Below are 16,766 nucleotides of genomic sequence, written 5' to 3' on the forward strand. Positions count from 1 at the left end.
CTCGCACCTGCCCCCTCGCTGCAGCGGCCGCTGGGACCCACAGGACCCAGCGCCCCCCCCCCCCCCCCCCCCCCAAGCACTCTTGCGGTACGTATGTGGCCAGGGGGGGCCAAGGAGAGGCAGCATTGCCCCCGGCCCCCCTCGCTGCCAGCCGGGGTTGTAGTGTCCCTGGTAGAACACACACCCCACCCCACCCCCCCCGGTCCCCAAACACCTTGTCTTTTTTTTTTTTTTTTTTTTTTTTTTTTTGGTAAAATGAATTTAGCATTGTTTAGTTATTAAAAATACTGGTTTTTAATATTGAAAATAAAGCATTTAATATCAACTGCTGGGGCTGCTGATGTCCACGGAGCCTCAGCCCGGGTGCTGGAGCTAGGCACCCTTGGGAACGGAATGGGAGGGCTTGGGCGGGGTGGGGGGCTGGCGTGGCCCTGAGTGCCCCGTGCTGCCCGCAGAGCTGGGCTAGGCGCCGGGTGCCCTGCGCACCCCGGCAGGGCAGGATGGATCCCGACCCTGGACCTGTCCCGGGCCATGTGCGGGAGTGAGAAGGGGGCACAGTCAGAGCCTGGCACAGCCACGTGGTGACAAGTGCAGCATTTATTGATAGGGTACAAACAGGACAGCCCCAGGGGACATCTCCCCCTGACAACGCGGGGGATCGGGGGGGCCCCGTGCCCCAGTCCGGCCCCAGACACGCAGTGCTCTTAAGCAAAGCATCCTTCCGCCTCCCAGAGCGGGAAGGGCTCCTGCCCCCCCCCACCCCGCCGGGGCAAGGAGGCGCTTGGCCTGGGTGGGAGCAGAGCCATCTCCACCCACCGTGCACCAGGAGCCCACGCTGCCCACCCCCCCCCAACATTCCCATGGAAGGGAAGGGGGGGGGGGGGGGGCTGAGCTGGGATCCAGGACAGGAGCAAGCGGCGCAGAGGTTTGAGACAATCCCAGCACGCTCCCTCCACTCTTCTCGGTGCTTCCCGCTGGCCCCAGCTCGGGATAAGCGACTCTGAGAGCCGGGGGCCAGCTCGGCGGGGAGCAGGCGTGTGCGGCGCGGGGGTGCCGGCGAGGGCCGGCTGCCCCGCGGAGGAAGCGGCCAGCCCGCCGGGCACCCGCCGGCCCTTAGGCGGGTGGCTTGCGGAAGGCGCTCCAGGCGTGGAAGCAGCGCGTGAAGGGCCAGGGCTCGTTGCCTTTCCGCACCAGCCGGAGCTTGCGGGGGTGCGCAGGGTCCTTGGAGCGCATGTGCTGGATGTAGACCTAGGGCAGAACACGGGGTAGGGTTTTCCCGGGGTTCCCCAGCCCTTGTCTGCCTCCAGCTGGCTCTTCCCTGAGCCAGGAGTGGCTGGGAGCTCTGCACCCCTATGTATGGGGCAGGATCACACCTGCTGGCAACACCAAGGACGGGCACAAGACCTTGAGGGAAAGTGGAGATGCCCAAACGTAGCTTGGGCCCTACCTGGCATGCTTTGAGGCTCAGCTTGATCTCCACCTGGCTGGTCTGGGTCCCTACCCACATGTAGACCTGTGGGGGTCAACCACACAGCTGGGGTCAGCCACAAAGTCGGTGGTGGAGCCAGCCCTGGCCCGGCTGCCCTCCCCGCACCGGCTGCAGGGCAGCCTCACGCCCAGGGCTCACCTCCCGCCCGTTGTCCAGCAGCATGATGTCGTCGTCGGCCAGGTCGTCCTGGCAGAAATCTGAGCACTTTTCTGACACAGAGAAATAGCCCTTCTCGTTGGAGCACCTGCAGGGAGCCAGCACAGTCAGTCAGGAGAAAAGGGGCCCGAAGGACACGAGCGTGGAGGGCACTGCGGGATGAGGAAGGAGATCAGCACGGACTTGAGCACCCCCTCCTGGGCTGGGACCCACCTGAAGAGCCGCGAGTGCTTCATGTAGTCAGCATCTTCATCGTAGGGCTTCTGGCTGCCGATGCCAACCCAGAAGAAGTTCTCGGGCTCCTCGCCCTCGTTGATCACCTGTGAAGGCAGGGGCAGGGCTGAGCCCCAGCACCGAGACCAGTGGGGCAGCAACCAGCCATCCCCCACGGTGGCAGTTCCTGCCATCCAGGTAAGACAGTGCCTAAACCCTGTTGTGCCGTTGTCATGCGGCGCAGCCCTGCAGCCTCACCCTCAGGCTCCTGCTCACCTGCTTACTGTAGGAGTCATCAAACATGTGGTTCATGATGTCCTCAGCCAACTTGGCCTCGTCAGGGTCAGCAGCGCGGCCCACCCAGGTGTAGACGATGCCCTGGTTGTCAGTGCTCTCAAAAGGCACCTGCGGGGGAGCAGAGGGTCAAGGCTGCCTGCTGGAGACACAGGGCTGAGCAGCCTCCTGCTGCTGGGGGTGGTGGTGGGGTCACAGTGGGTGCTCCAGCCCCAGGGTACCTTGAGGATGAAGCAAAACTCGGAGTTGAGCAGACCAGCATCGGTGTTGATCTGGATGCACCTAGAAAATAGCCCCATGAAGCATCATCAGCATGGCTGAGCCTCCTGGCACATCCTCCCCACCCCCCCAGCTGAGCCTGGTGTGTGCAGACAGCACCCACAGGTGCCACCTGGCCTGGAGCACCCTGTGGAGGTCTCACCTGGTGCAGAGGGCCCCGCCGTTGGTGCGGATGTGGTAAAGGCTGGGCTGGGGCGGGCTGGCCTTGTCTTTCCTCTTGCCCCTGTGGATGACGAACCTCCTCTTGAAGTGCGAGAGGAACTTGGGGTTTTCCTGCTGCTGGGTCATGCGCACGACCTGGCCAGAGACAGGCATCAGCAGGAGCATGGGAACCCTCAAACTGAGCCCTCTTGCCAAGCCCTGGCTGCCCAAGAATGCCAGCACCCAGGTATGGGGGGGGATCTGTTAGCACCCTAGGGCAAGCTTCATCTCCACCACAACCCCTGCCCCTAGGCTGAGAGGGCACAGGGGGCAGGGAGGCAAGGCTGGGGTGTGTTGGAGACCTATGTTATCCTCCAGCAGCAGGAAGAGGCAACCTCAGGGCAGGAGATTCCCCATGGGGCTGGAAATCCCTGGGGTAGGTTGGTTTGTTTTTTTTGGGGGGGAGGAGGGGGGAGAGGAGGTGTTCCCCTGTGGCGTGGGGAGACTGCAGGGCAGGGTGTCACCTCCAGCTTGCCGGGGAAGAGACTCTCAAACTTCTTCTGAAGGCTGAAGGTGAAGGTGAGCCAGCCCATGTTGGAGGCCTCGCGGCCCTGCCAGAAGTAGACAATGCACTGGAAGTCTTCCTCAGGCTGCTTCTCCTCCTCCTCTTCCTCACCCTCCTCTTCCCCTTTGCCCTCGCCTTTCTTCTTCTTCTCCTCCTCATCCTCATATTCCACTGGCACCCAGTACCTGAGGGAAAGGGGGGGGTGACATGGGGCAGGCTGGGTGTCCAGGCAGCCCCAGGCAGGGAGAGAGGGTGAGGGAGGGTCTACTAGCCCCTGAGAAGGGAAGAGCCAGGTGGCACCTGCAGAGGAAGACGTAGCAGTCGTGGGTGTAGAAGTGGCCAAACTCCTCCTCGGGCAGGCGAGCGAATTTCTTGCCCTCTAGCACGAAGCCCTCCATGCCATCCAGGTCCTCGTTCCACTCCTCCATCAGCTGCTCCGCCTGCAGCCCCATGTGCTTGGTCAGCCGGGGGTCAGCTAGCTTGGGGCTAGCACTGCACCCAGCCCATCCCCAAGGTGGGGAAGATGCCCAGGATGGTCCCCACCCCCCTGCCCGGCTCTACCTCACTCAGAGGCATGGGGGGCTGGCGGGGCAGGAAGAGCGCCGTGAGGTCAGCCTTCATCTGGTCTTTCTTCTCAGCGTCCTTGCGGACCTTGCCGGCCAGGCCGCCGTCCTGCAGCACGTTCTCGGCGTTGCGGGTGTAATCCACCCGCAGGACGTCGTCCCAGTTCTTGAACTTGGACTTGAACACCTGAGCCGGTGAGCGCGGCACATCAGCGAGGTGCGAAGTGCCCTGCCAGCAGGTAATGCACCCGCAGCATCCTCCTGGACACCCAGCACCTTCACCGGGGAGTCTGTGCCCATTTGCAGTCAGGGAGGGGGCACCTGGCGCCGCACGGCTCCCTTGCCTGGCTGCAGTCTCACCTGGCTCTCGGTGCCCTCCAGGTTCCTGCTGACCATGGCGTGCTTGGGCCGGTGCAGCATGCCGCACAGCTCCTGGCTCAGCTTCAGCGCCGCCGCCCGCACCAGCCGCGGCGACTTCCGCCCGATCCAGATGAAGACATCGGACCAGCAGTCCAGGATGTACACGCTCTTGGTGTCCAGCAGGCTCTGCAGCTGCAAGCACCAGGGGGGTGGTTCAGGTGCTCACCGGCACTGAGTGGGCTTCCTAGGCTGGAAAATTCCCAACTCGCTCCCAAAAGAGCTGAGAAGAGCAGAGCAACCCCCACCCAGAGACCCACTGGACAGGCCCAGCTCTCCCACTCTGTGCTGCTGCCGCCCCAAGGCACAGCTGCAGACAGGGCACAAAGCCAGTGTCACTGGTCAAACTGGGAGCACCACCCCCATCCCACCCTACCAGACGCATCTCCGGCAGCAGGTCAGCCTTCAGCCTCTTCTTGTGCTCCACTGAGAGCTTGTAGTTGATCTGGGGCAGCTCCAGGTATCCCAGGCCCAGGCCCACCTGCAGAAGGGCAGGAGTGAGAGCAGGCGTGGGCGCTCTGGTGGCCCCTGGGGTCTCCAGTGACCCCACAGCACCCCACCTTATAGAGCTTGGGCTTGTGCGGCTGGAAGTCGTCGGGGACACAGGGTCGGATCTCCTCGGGCTGCCCCCCCAGCGCCTCCCAGAAGTCGGGGGATTCCTGGCTCTGGGCGAGCAGCGTGATCTCTGCTTTGCCCTTCCGCTCATTCTTGTTGATCTTCTCGGCAAAGAGCCTGCAACGGAGGTGGGCGAGGAGATGAGCAGGTGCTCGGCACTCCTGTTGCACCCTGGGGTGCTGCCTCATCCCCCTCAATCAGCCCTACCTGGCCTTGGTGGTGCTGCTCAGTGTCGCCTGGCTCCCCCGCCACACAAAGAGGTTGAGGCCGTGGTCCAGGAGGAAGACGAACCTGGGGAGGTAGGAGTAAGAGTGCAGCCGGGTGAGAGTGTGACACACCGAGCGTCCCTTCGTGTCTCGGGAACGGGGCGGCCACTCTGCTGCAGGGCGCCACTCCTCGCAGGGCAGGACTGCAGGGCAGGACTGCAGCTCGTGGGGTTACCAGCCTGGTGGGACCCACGGCTCAAGGGGGGTTTGAACCCATGCCCTTGCAGGAGGGTGCTGGCACTGCTGTTTTCCATCTCAGAGCTATGGTAGGAGAGTCCTTGCCGGACCCCACCAGTGCCCTGTCTCTCTGCAGGGGCCACGTGTCACCTCCACTCACCGGGGATCCAGTGATGTCCCCTTCAGTGCCACTGGCTCCAGCTTGACGTTCTTCTTCCCGTAGACACGGTACAGCCTGCAGGAAGAGATGACCACGGTGGGACATGCAGCATTGCCTACCCCATGTGTTTCCCAAGCCTGAGGGCTGTTGGGACCCTAGACCCTCACCCCACTGGTACCTAGTGGCATAGTGCGTGTCCTCGACAGTGAAGAAGCCGCTGGCCGTACCACCCTCGATGTAGGAGATGTCGTGATCAAAGACCTAGGGGCAGGGAGGGGGTCAGAGTTGGACAGGGAGATTGGGAGACTGATGGGGGGGGCTAGGGTGATCTCACCTGGAGGAACTCGTCACTCTCGTCCCCCATCTCCTCCCGGATACTGCGGCACTCCGCTCCCAGGTAGTTGCGGAGGTTGACGGCATGAATGGCAGAGCAGGCCTTCTTGTCCAGCGTGGCCTCCTGTCCGATCCAGTAGTAGATCTCCCAGTTCAGGGAGCCGTTCTCATCCAGGAAGGTCTGGGGAGGGATAAAGTGTGAGACGAGATGGCAGTGGCCTGGGGACACGGTGGTAGGAGATGGCAGGGAGCCATGGTGCCTCCTTGAGTACCTTGAGCACAATGTAGCAGTCGGCCTCGTAGAACTTGCCATGGAAAGCCTCGTCCACCAGCGTAGGCACAAAGTTCTCAATCTGCCAGACACAGATGCCAGGCAGCTGCCCCACGTCCTCACTGAAGAACTCAGAGTAGTCCAGCTGTGGCTTCTCTAAGCCTTGATCCCAGCGGCGCGTCTTCAGGTCCGGTGCCTTCGTGTCTCCGTTCTCCTGCGGGAATGGGGGCAGGTCGCCATGCTGGGGCTGACCAGGGCACGGAGTGGCTGCTATCCCACCTCCCTGCCCCAGATCCTACCTCTAGCTTCTTGTTCTTCTCTTGGGCCACGTCCGACATGCCCTTCAGCACCTGCTTGGCCTGGTCATCCTGGGCCGAGTCCTTGCGCCGCCGGAGCCGCATCTTGCGGGCTAGGGGGTCCTTGGTGCTGCTCCCTGGGGACACAGGTCTTGGGGTGAGATGCAGTCAGGAAACCTGCTCCTCAACTACGGTGCGCCACGCTCGCCCTTTGGGGCTTTCTCCTTGCCCGCCCCTGCTCCAGTCCCAGTCTCTCTCGGCATGTTGCCCGTGGCAGGGGCTCTCACCCACGTCCCCTCGCGCTTGCCTGCTGCAGCGGCTGCCACGGTGGCTGGGGAGGCTCCCGCCAGCCGCAGCTGGTTCTGCAGGGAGAAGTCGATGTTGTACCACTCCGATGTCCGGTCCACTGGCTTTGGGGGCATCACCAGGTTGGGGTTTTCGCGCACGTCCAGGATCTACCGAAGAGGAAACGGGAAAACTCACTGTTTCAAAGCACAGGCTTGCGAGGATGCTGAGGCCTGGGACAGGGGAGTGGGCCCTGGTCCATGGCTGACTTGCACCTCCTCATGGAACTATGAAGCACCACGGGGGTACGGTGTGAGCGAGGGGATGTGGAGGGAACCCAAATACACCATATATCTGGGCTGAACTGTGTCTCAGGTGCATTTTTTTGGCCCCGAGGCATTCATGCTCACTCACTCCATCCCTCCTGACAGGCCTGGGACCCCAGGGACACATAGGCACTGCAGTGAGCCCTGAGGCAGAGGAGGGGTCTGGGCTCTCACCTCCATGTCTGTCAGGAAGTGGACGGCCTCCGGCAGCGTCACCAGGCGGTTCTTGTTCAGCACCAGCTTCCTCAGCTTGGAGCACCTGCAAGGCAGAGAGATGCTGGTGAAAGGCCAGTCCAGAGCACATCATTTGGAAATGCTGGGGGACCCCTGTCCCCACATGGCTCCTGTGACGCAGCCTCCAGGTCACCTCTTGGGACAGCACAGCTCTCCCTTACCTGCACAGGCTCTCAGGGATGAGCTCCAGGTTGTTGTTGGCTGCCATGAACTCCTCGAGGCTGGTGAGCTTGCCGATGCCTGAGGGGATCCCATCAAAGTCGAGCTTGTTGGAGTTCAGGTACATTTTCTTCAACTTGGTCAGCTTGCAGATGGCTGACTGGGGAAAGAGGGAGACAGTGGGGTGAGGGAGAGCCAGGCAGTGCGGAGGCAAGGGCAGGAACGTGACATGCAGGCTGGGATGCTACATACAGGCAAGGAGGTGAGCTGGTTGCGGGACAGGTTGAGGGTCTCCAGCTGGGTCCACTGGTCAATGCACAGAGACAGCTCTGAGATCTGGTTGCTGCTGAGGTTGAGGCGCCGCAGGCTGCTCAAGGTGTAGAGGCACTCGGGCACACGGCTGAGCTCATTGCAGGACAGGTCCACGTCTAGGTGAAGACAGCAGAGTGAGGCCACTGGCTGGTCCTGCACCATGGCTGGGAGAGACCGGGGACGCCAGCACTGCAAGGCTGCACGCCTTGGCCCTACCTGCCAGGTTCGCCAGGCCCTCAAGGCTGGTGGGCAGGTTGCTCTGCGTGCGCTGGGTGTTCCTGAGGTGGAGGGTCTGCAGGGCTGTCATTGCCGGGAGCTGCCTGTGGCCCGCAGAGAACCGGGGGCAGAGATGGTGACAGAGCTGGACCTGGGGACCCCAGGCCTGGGGCACCATGGAGCCAAATGCTGCCCTGTGCCAGTGTTACAGAAAGGGGGGAAAACGGGGCCTAACCTGAGCTGCGCGTGAAGGAGGGGGTTGTCGTTGAGGATGAGGGTCTGGAGGTGGACCAGGCGTCTCATCTGCGGCGGGAGGCTCTCTAGTTTGTTGTTGCTCAGGTCAAGATAGAGCAGGTCCGTCAGGTTGATGAAGAGCTGGTTAGGGATGGTTTCAATGCTGCAGGGACACGAGGATCTTCAGGGCAGCCCAGCACCTGCGCGGCCCCAGGTGCCCCCGCAGAGAGAGCACAGAGCCAGACCTGGAGTGAGGAGGGGCAACAGATGCAATGGATGGAGGGGGCCAGGACCTACCTGTTGTGGCCGAGGTTGAGGACCAGCATGTTCTTGGCATTCTCCAGTTCCCGGGGGCACTCTGTGAGCTGATTGTAGCTCAGGTCCTGGGGGGAAATGGCAGAGCAAAGCTGGCATCACTCCCCATCCCAGGGAGAGTCCCACAGCCAGCAGCCACCTCCCTAACCCAAGAACCAAGCAGCATCTCTAGGGGCTCAGCGTGCCCTGTCCCTGCCCATGATCACCCGGCCCCTCCAGGCTCTCCTGCCTCTCCCTGGGCTCTGCATGGCAGAACGTGGGATCTGACACGGCACAGGATTTCTTGCTGTGGTGAAGGCATTTACAGCCAGGACCTCAAAAAGTTGAACGGAGCTGTGCAGCGCTGGGACCTGATTTGTTGCACCTTCCTTGAGATGCCCCTCGGCTCCGCTGCGGTTGTACAGCCTGCTACAGCTCCCAGACAGGAGCGAGGTGCCACCAAAGAGGGGAAGGCAAACCCAGGAGTCCAGCTGGCTCCTGCGTTAGCCGGAGCTGCCTCCCGTGGTGGCTGAGACTGGGCAGAGCTGCAGGAAAGGGCAGCCGGGAGGCACCGCACGTACCAACACCGAGAGGTCATCCAGCTGGAAGATGTCATCGGGGACTCCTGAGTTCTTCAGGCTGTTCGCACGAGCCACGATCGCCTGGAAAGGGGAGAGGGACGGGCTGGGGCTTGGCGACGCCCAGATGGGTCCCATGCAGCACCCTGATGCGGGAGCTGGGCCATGGCCTGCAGCCACCCAGAGCCCTGCTGAGCTCTGCCTGGCCAGACACATCTGCACCGGTGGTTGGGGAAACTGAGGCACAGGATGGCAGGAGGGCTTTACCAGCAGTTTTTGCTGGAGAGCAGGATGGGACCCCTCCCAGAGGGAGGTGATGCAGTGAAGGGTCTGCCTGGGGCATCTCCCTGCTCAGCACAGCCACCGTGGGAAGCTGCTATCTCCAGAGCCAGGGCTGGCTGAGAGGTGCTGGGGGCCACCAGTCCCACTGCAGGAGGGACGTGGAGAGCACGCAGGGCCGGACGCTTACCCGGAGGCAGGGCAGGCCGGAGAGCTCGCCGTGGAGCGTGGTGAGGCTGTTGTGGCTCACGGACAGATGTTCCTGCAGGGAAGCCCCCCAAGAAACCCCCATGAGAAAGGCGCCCGGTGGAGAGCAGCAAGGGTGGCTCCAGGCAGCGGCCAGGCTCCCTGCACCCATGGGGGCTCCAGTGTTGCAGGTGAGACGGTGACCGGCCCTTCTGGCGGGGCTTAAAGCGTCGCCTTTGGCTGACGCCCATTTAACCGTGTCCATCGCACGCTGCAGGACGCTGCTGAAAGCAAAGGTTATCCACCAACTCCACCGAGCGCCTGGCCTCGCACAGGCGTCAAGCCTCCCAAAACCAAAGCCTGGCAGCTGCCACTTACTGCTCTTGGTATTTTTAATGAAAAGAAGAAAAAAAAACAAACCCAAACCTAGTCTTGCCCAACACAAACCTTTGCCCTTCCCTTCTGTCACAGGGTAGGGGACCTAAGCACGTTTTTTTTTTTTTTGGGGGGCCTGGTCTTCCAAGAAAACCAGATCAACCCCAGCATGATCCTGTCTCAACCCCTCCCCTAACAGCTCCTGCATCCAATTTCAACCACGCTCCATGGCTCAGCCCTATTATTAGACACCGGGGCACCCGGTGACGAGCCACGGGGCCGCGAGCCACCAGGTTTCTCGGCACGGCCCCGCCGGGTGCCCCCGGCCCCATGCCTGCCCGACCCCCCCCGGCCCCTCACCAGCTTCTGGAGGGCAGCGAGCTCCTCGGGCAGGTAGCAGAGCCCCGTGCGGTTCAGCTTCAGCCAGCGCAGGCTCGTCATGGCCTTCACGTGCTCGGGGAAGTAGCCGCCCTGCGAGGAGGGGGAGGAGGAAAATGAGGGGTGAGAAAGTCGGGGCAGGAAGCTGGACCCCCCCCCCGCCCCAGTCAGCCCCACACACCCAGCTGGAGGCAGTGCAGCCCCCCCCAGCCGCTCTGGGGTGCACTGGGGGCCGAAATCATCCAGCTCGCTGGGGTCAGTGCGTGGGGGGCAAACGTCACCCCCGACGTCACCTGGCTCGCTGGGGCCGTGTGGGGCTGGGGGAGCGGGCTGAGATGGGGGGCTCAGAGATCAGCCGGCCCTACGGGGCCGAGGGAGGCCTGGGGGCCAGGATCGCCCGGGGGCCAACGTCACCTCTGTGGGATCCATGGGGCCGGGACCACCCAAATGGGTGGGGTGGGGTGGGGGTGGGAACCCCCAACCCCTGCGGGGCTCTATGGGGTCAGGGCTGAGATCCCCCGGCCCCACGGGCCATGGGGGGGGGCGGGGGCGGGACCCGCCGGCCCCACGGGGGGGGGACCCCCCAGCCCCACGGGCCATGGGGGGGGCGGGATCCCCCGGCCCCACGGAAGTAGGACTCCCCCGGCCCCACGGGGGTGGGACCTCCCGGCCCCACGGGCCATGGGGGGGGGGCGGGACCCCCTGGCCCCACGGCGCCATGGGGGAAGGGGGGCGGGATCCCCCGGCCCCAGGGGGCTCGGGGTGGGGCTGGGCTCGCCGGCGCTGCGGTGTGGGGCGCGGCACCCCGCGCTCCCCCGCACCTTGAAGTCGTTGCCGCTGAGGTCGACGCCGCGGACGAAGGGCAGCACCCCGGTAGCCGCCATGGCCGCGATGCCGCCGCCGCCGCTGCGGAAGGGCGGGAGGGACCCGGGGGGGCCGCGGCGCCGCCCCGCCCCGCCCGCGGCGCTTTAACCCCCTCGCTGCCGGCGCGGCGCGGCGCGCCCGGCCCGGCCCGCAGCGGGCGGCGCCCGGCGCGCGCGGCGCCTTTAAGGCGCGTGACGACACGCGGCCGGCGTTCTATTTCCGAACGCGGGCGGGCGGCGCCGCCTTCCCATTGGCTGCGCCCGCGCCGGGGGTTGCGGGGGCCCGGGCGCGCCGCCGCCGCCGCGCCGCGGTGAGCGCGCGTGGGGGGTCCCGCGTGGGAGGAGATCCCGCGTGGGGAGCGGGCGGCCGCGGGGGAGGCTCCGCGCCGAGGGGGGCGCTGGTAGGTCCTGAGTGAGGTGCTTCCGGCGGGGGTGTGTGTGGGGGGGAATTGTCTCGCGGGGGTGGGGGGCGGGAGCCCCCACTGCGGAGCACCGTGGGTCGCACACGCGTCGGGGAGAGGTCAGGGCGCCTGGGTGCGGTGGCCGTGGGCGGTCCCGAGAGGCTGGCCCTTGTGGGAGGGAGGTTGCGGCCTAGTGCTTGGGGGAGGGCAGCGGGGCTGGCAGGGGTCATGTCTTCCCCCCCCCCCCCCCCCATTCCGGGGCTTTCGGAGACAGCAAGTCTCGCGTGGGGTCTCTGCGGCGCCCCTGGGGGCGGTGTGGGGCACAGCTTAGCGGCTTTGGGGCTCCCCTGCGCCCTGCTTGCCCAGAGGTGCCGGCCCTGGGGTGTCCACGGGGTGGGTGCAGGGGGTGCGTGGGTGCCGCAGCAGGGCCCCACGGTGCTCCCCACGGGCAGAGTCGCCCAGGGCAGTGTGGGAGCGGCCAAGAGCGGGTGCCAAGACAAGCTTCCCCCCCCCCCCGTGGTCTCTCCCCCTCCGCAGGGCCGCCATGGCCGAGCTGGGGCGCAAGCGGGGCGAGCGGCGGGACGGCAGCGGGCTGGGCAGCGCCGTGGACTTTCTGCTGGCCAACGCCAGGCTGGTGCTGGGCGTGGGCGGCGCGGCCGCGCTCGCCATCGCCACGCTGGCCGTCAAGCGGGTAAGGCCGGGCAGGCGCCGGGCTCGTCGGGCCGCGGCGGCCGGCTTCCCCCCCCCCCCCCCCACCCGGCAGGAGCCGCTCCGCCGCCCGAGGGTGGCGGGTTGCGAGGTGCCCCCGGGCCCCGCTGGCATTTCCCGGTCCCTCGGGCCCGGCGGCGACGCTGCCGGCCCCCGCGGCTGTGCTGTGGGCCGGCCGCTGCCTCCTTCCACCCCGCCGGGTGCGTGAACCCCTGCAGCGCTTCTTGCCTGAAGAACGGCTCGTTTGGCTGGTCGAGGTTACCGTCTGTCCCAGAAAGGACCTCAGGCCCGGTTCTCCTGTAACAACCTGATTTTTTTTCTGTTTCTATTTAACACGTGCAGGAAATAATACACATCTGTAGCTCTATAAGCCTCTCCCTTTAGGCTAATAGAAACGAGCAGTGTTTTCCCATGCGTGCTGCCCCCCTTAGTTTGGAGTGTGGCTGCAGGGAGGCGCTACCAAGAGAATAACTTGTCTGCACTGATTTTCTCTGTTGTGGATCCTGGATCGTCCCTTTTCCCTGGCAATAGGGGCAGGCTTCTGCCAAGAGGGGCTAGTGTCTGGGATTTTCCCTTCCAGGCTTAGGGAAGCTCCTTGTATTTGCATGGAGAGCCGTGGTTTTTGAGGATGCCGTGGCTGGAACGATTTGGCCTTTGCACCCAACCGTTCGGGCGCTGCAGGTTCTCCGCTCGCGAGCAGGACGGTCCCGCAGGAGCGGGCGGTTGCAGGGCCTCCCTGTCCGGGTTTGTGCGCTAGCCCCAGCGTCGGACGCGGTCGGGGACTTGGGGCCGCTAAGAGCAGCGATGCGTTTGCGCATCCCCCTCCTCCGGGTTCTCCCCACAGCTGATAGACCGAGCCACCAGCCCTCGCGACGAAGGCGATCCTAAAGCAGAACAGAAGACCCTGGAGGAGAGTTGGCAGGACTTGGCCTTGATCAAGGCAACGCAGAACGCCCCGAAGAGGCAGAGGAGGGAGGACCTCAGCGAGCCTCTGCTCTTGCCTGCTCGGCTGCCGGTGCCAGGTGAGGCTCGCGGCGGCGCGCGGGGCCCCTCCGCGCCCGGGACCGTGCCGCGCTCCGTGTGCGCGGGGCTGCTGAAGATCACCTTGATGCGGCAGGGCTCGCTGTGCTTTACTCCCGGCTGTCTGGGAGCCCTGGGTTATTTTTAGCTCAGTAACCGGAAAGCTGACCTGATTCTGACTTTCCTCACGGGAGGCTCCCGAGCTGCGGTCCCTTTTTAGGCGATGCCTGCAGTAATAACACCTCCAGTGAAGCCCTGAGTGTCTTGGCAAACGGGTCGTGGTAGAAGGCTGTCTGGGCTTTGCTTCTGTTTGAGCAGTGTCTGCTGTGCTCGTTTTGGGGTCGGCCCTCGATCTAGAGAGGAGGGTGTGCTCGTGAATCGCCTTAGAGAAGTGCTGACTTAGCCAGCTGGGTGCAAAGACAGCATTTCTGTTAGCAGGAAACCTGCCCAGCTTGGTGCAGGGCTGATCCTGAGGTACCAGACTCACAGGAGTCCTCTGGCCTGGAACAAGATCGTTCATGGGACTTGAACTAGTGGGCAGACATTGAGGCTGCCTGGCTCCAGCTGAGTGTGGCGGTGGCAAAAACTGGGGCTGGGACTGGCGAGAGACCCAGGGAGTTAGTCCCCATCTGGCTACTATGGCTTAGCCTGTTTTATCCATTTCAAGGGCACTGCCCTTGCTGACTTCTTCCTTCCCCTTGCTCTATCCCCTCTTCACAGAGCCCACGGAATGTTCTGCCCCTCCGGAGACTTTTCAGGTTGAATTTGGCCCTCAGCACTGCCTCACACTGCAGGAGAAACTCCTCTTGCACTACAGCAGCCATCTCGCCATCCCTGAGGAGCAAGTGGCCCTCGTGCAGCAGCTGGCCAGGAGCATCTGCACAGAACTGCAGAACTTCCTGCAGACCAAGTGCCCAGAGTTGCCCTTCGGCAGCCTCTTCCTCAGCGGTCCCCTGCTTGATGGCCTCGGGGCTCTCGCTGCTGACCATGTTGACTTCATGCTGCCGGTGGTTCTTGACCCTGGGCTCTGGAGCCTCATCCCAGGAGAGGAGACTGTTGTGAGAAACCCGCAGTACTGGATGATCAAGAGGACTGATCTGGAGTACTTTCCTCGTGGGCGCAGCCCTTGGGACAGGTTCATTGTGGGCAGATACCTCTCCTCCAACGTGCTCAACGAGACTCTCCACAAAATGCTGGTGGCCTCCATCAACTGGCCTGCCATAGGCAGCTTGCTGGGGAGTGTCATCCGACCAGTTGTAGCCTCCGAGGAGCTGAAGCTGGAAGTTAAACATGACCAGGTTGAGCTGAGTGTGACCCTCTTCCCAGTGGTGGAAATGGAGGACAAGATTCTTCTGGCTGCTCCTCCTGAAGGACTGGTGGAAAACCTCTGGCTTGAGAGCTTTTACAAGGCAGAGATTTCAAAGGTGAAAGAGCTGGATGCTGGTGACTGTGGGGCGAGGCAGTACTGCATCCGCATCCTGAATGGTGTCTGCAAAAGCCATCCCTCACTGCGCAAACTGAGTGGCAGCTCCTTGACGCACATTGTCCTCCACCTCAGTGCTACCGTTTCGGACTGGGCAGAGGGAAGCCTTGCTGCCAGGTTCCAGCAGGTACTTGAAGAGCTGGTAGGCTATCTGGAGAAAGGGGCCCTCCCTTCCTATTTCAACCACAAAATCAACCTTTTCTGTGAGCTGTCGGAAGAGGAAATCGATGAGATGGGCTTCATGCTCTACAGGGCCGCATCTGAGCCAGAACTCCTGCTGAAGGAGAAATGACTGGTATGTTGGGAGTTCTTGAACATAGACTGCCACTCATCTGTCTACTGCTCCCTGCTGTGAGGATTGCGATGTTTCTAGTTGACTAGTCAGTAAGAGGCAAAGTCCTTGCACTTTATGAGCAAAAGTATTCTGTCTCAATAAAACGTGCCTGAAAAGAGATGGGTAGTGGCATAAGGAGACTTTCACTGTGAGGTTCTGCCTTACTTGGGTCAAATACAGCCCATGCCTCTAGTACCTAAAGGTGAGTCCCATCTGTTGGGTGTTGGGAGCTGATATGAAGCAAGTTTGGTCTCTGTCCAGTTCCTAGTGAACTACTGTCCACACCAGACAGCAGTTGTGGCTGCAAGGCTTCCCTAGCGTGCTGAAACTGAGGCCCAAGTGGAAGCTGGGGCTGAAATTCTCCTGGTTCCTGTGGCAGGCAGTCCAGACCCAGGTGCCTGATGGCAAGCTGGAGGGGAGCAATCCCTTGCTGCTACTGTGTCTTGCAGACCTCTTGCCTTGCTGGACTTGAGTGTCCTGGGTACTGAGCAAGTCCTTTCACCAGCACTGAGTTTAGTTGTACTGTGCCATGTCCTCCGCTTGCCTTTGGGGGAAGGGTGGGAGCCCTAGCTCCAGATCTGCAGGCCAGGATGCTCCTAATTCAAAGGTATAGCAAATTGGATTGTGGTTTTTATTCTTTGGAAACCCCTCGAGCTGCCAAAAGGGGTGAGCTCACCCCTAGCTGTTTGTTCTTGCCAGTATCAGCTGTCCAAAAGAAGAGGCTTTCTTTGACTGTAGTGCCATGGCTTCAAGTCCCCTTTCCCAAAATACTGTTTTGCTGCAGGCACCACAACATGGGCTTACAGGAGGGTGGCAGGAGTATGAGTGCTGACTGCGAGGAGACTCCATCAGTCCCTTGACGGAGGCTGCAGCATGGCTCTGTGCCACCTCCTGGGCAGATGGGTCTGTGCTGTCATTCCCAAGGTCTTTGTGCAGATCCTCACTGCTCTATAACAACCACCCCTTCCAGTTTGTCAGGTGACCTTTCTTATGCATGTATTGCTGCTGACTAGGGATCCTGTTCCCCTGAAACCTCATACTGTGGGGCAGGACGGTAGGATACAAGTGATCCTCTTAGCAGAAGGCTCGTGAGAACCGATTCGTGCTTCTTTTTTATTAAGAAGGTATGTTTTGTTTGGGTTGGTCTTATTTTGGAGTGGCTGCTAATGGACTTTGGTTCTGTCTCTAATCTGAGTGCTAAGGAGTATTTTCTTATGTTTAATGGAAGAGCTATGCTGGTTTTGCACTCTGATAGAGATGGAGAAATCCTATGGACTTCAATGTGAGGACCTACTGTGGTTTAGTTTTCTTTGCAGCTATCTTGTTTGTAGGAGGAAAAACATGTGCTTTTCCTCTAGTCTAAAGAATTAGTTTTGTTCCTCCAAATCAGTCCCCAAGGGTTAGTGATGAGAATAAAACTTCACTGTGTATAATGGTTCTCTTGTGTCAAGTCTCAGTTTTGTTTCTGTTCTTGTGATAAAGGCTGAAGCAAATCTCCTGTTGTGGTGGCATGCTTGAGAACTGCACAGAGCTGTCCCAGGCGGCCTTCCCCCTCCACAGAGAGCTTGGCAGTGTTCAGACCCTGTTGCACAAGGCCCTTTTCCTCCTGTTACAAACTATTGCATAAAGTGCCTAGTACTCCAGCAGACCTGCCTGCTTGCAGACTGTGGTACATGATCTGTCTGAATGATGAGCTTGTGCCATTTACTTAGAGGCTTTGAACTGCTCAGCTATCGTAATGCTAACTAACTTTAAACCAGTAAAATCTGCAACAGCTAATGCTATCAGCAACACTTAACCTGCTGCCTCTATGCTAGGCAAATGCTTGCTTTCTACTGCTATTGCCATTAAGAGACTGCTGCCCAG

General features: G+C 61.9%; 2 protein-coding genes across 2 annotated transcripts; one reads left to right on the forward strand and one right to left on the reverse strand.

Moving 5' to 3' along the window:
• Nucleotides 1-579: 579 nt before the first annotated feature.
• Nucleotides 580-11,015, reverse strand: FLII (FLII actin remodeling protein). The gene is made up of 30 exons (XM_062588743.1): nt 10,913-11,015; nt 10,074-10,184; nt 9,343-9,414; nt 8,877-8,957; nt 8,299-8,384; nt 8,003-8,164; nt 7,768-7,871; nt 7,492-7,667; nt 7,242-7,399; nt 7,021-7,105; nt 6,543-6,690; nt 6,239-6,372; nt 5,941-6,153; nt 5,670-5,849; nt 5,514-5,596; nt 5,336-5,410; nt 4,940-5,023; nt 4,678-4,849; nt 4,494-4,598; nt 4,061-4,252; nt 3,699-3,887; nt 3,438-3,577; nt 3,097-3,322; nt 2,574-2,728; nt 2,374-2,434; nt 2,135-2,263; nt 1,859-1,965; nt 1,628-1,733; nt 1,448-1,513; nt 580-1,248 (listed from the first exon to the last, which is right to left on the reverse strand). The coding sequence occupies exons 1-30, from the start codon at nt 10,973-10,975 to the stop codon at nt 1,114-1,116; spliced, it is 3,798 nt and encodes a 1,265-aa protein (XP_062444727.1). The 5' UTR covers nt 10,976-11,015; the 3' UTR covers nt 580-1,113.
• Nucleotides 11,016-11,284: 269 nt separating this feature from the next.
• On the forward strand, nt 11,285-16,338 carry MIEF2 (mitochondrial elongation factor 2). Its single transcript, XM_062588597.1, has 4 exons — nt 11,285-11,355; nt 11,893-12,046; nt 12,908-13,085; nt 13,804-16,338. Exons 2-4 carry the CDS (start codon nt 11,900-11,902, stop codon nt 14,856-14,858), a joined length of 1,380 nt encoding a protein of 459 aa, XP_062444581.1. The 5' UTR covers nt 11,285-11,355; nt 11,893-11,899; the 3' UTR covers nt 14,859-16,338.
• The last annotated feature ends 428 nt before the right edge of the window (nt 16,339-16,766 follow it).

Source organism: Rhea pennata, chromosome 15, assembly GCF_028389875.1.
Source record: "Rhea pennata isolate bPtePen1 chromosome 15, bPtePen1.pri, whole genome shotgun sequence".
NCBI classification, from domain to species: domain Eukaryota; kingdom Metazoa; phylum Chordata; class Aves; order Rheiformes; family Rheidae; genus Rhea; species Rhea pennata.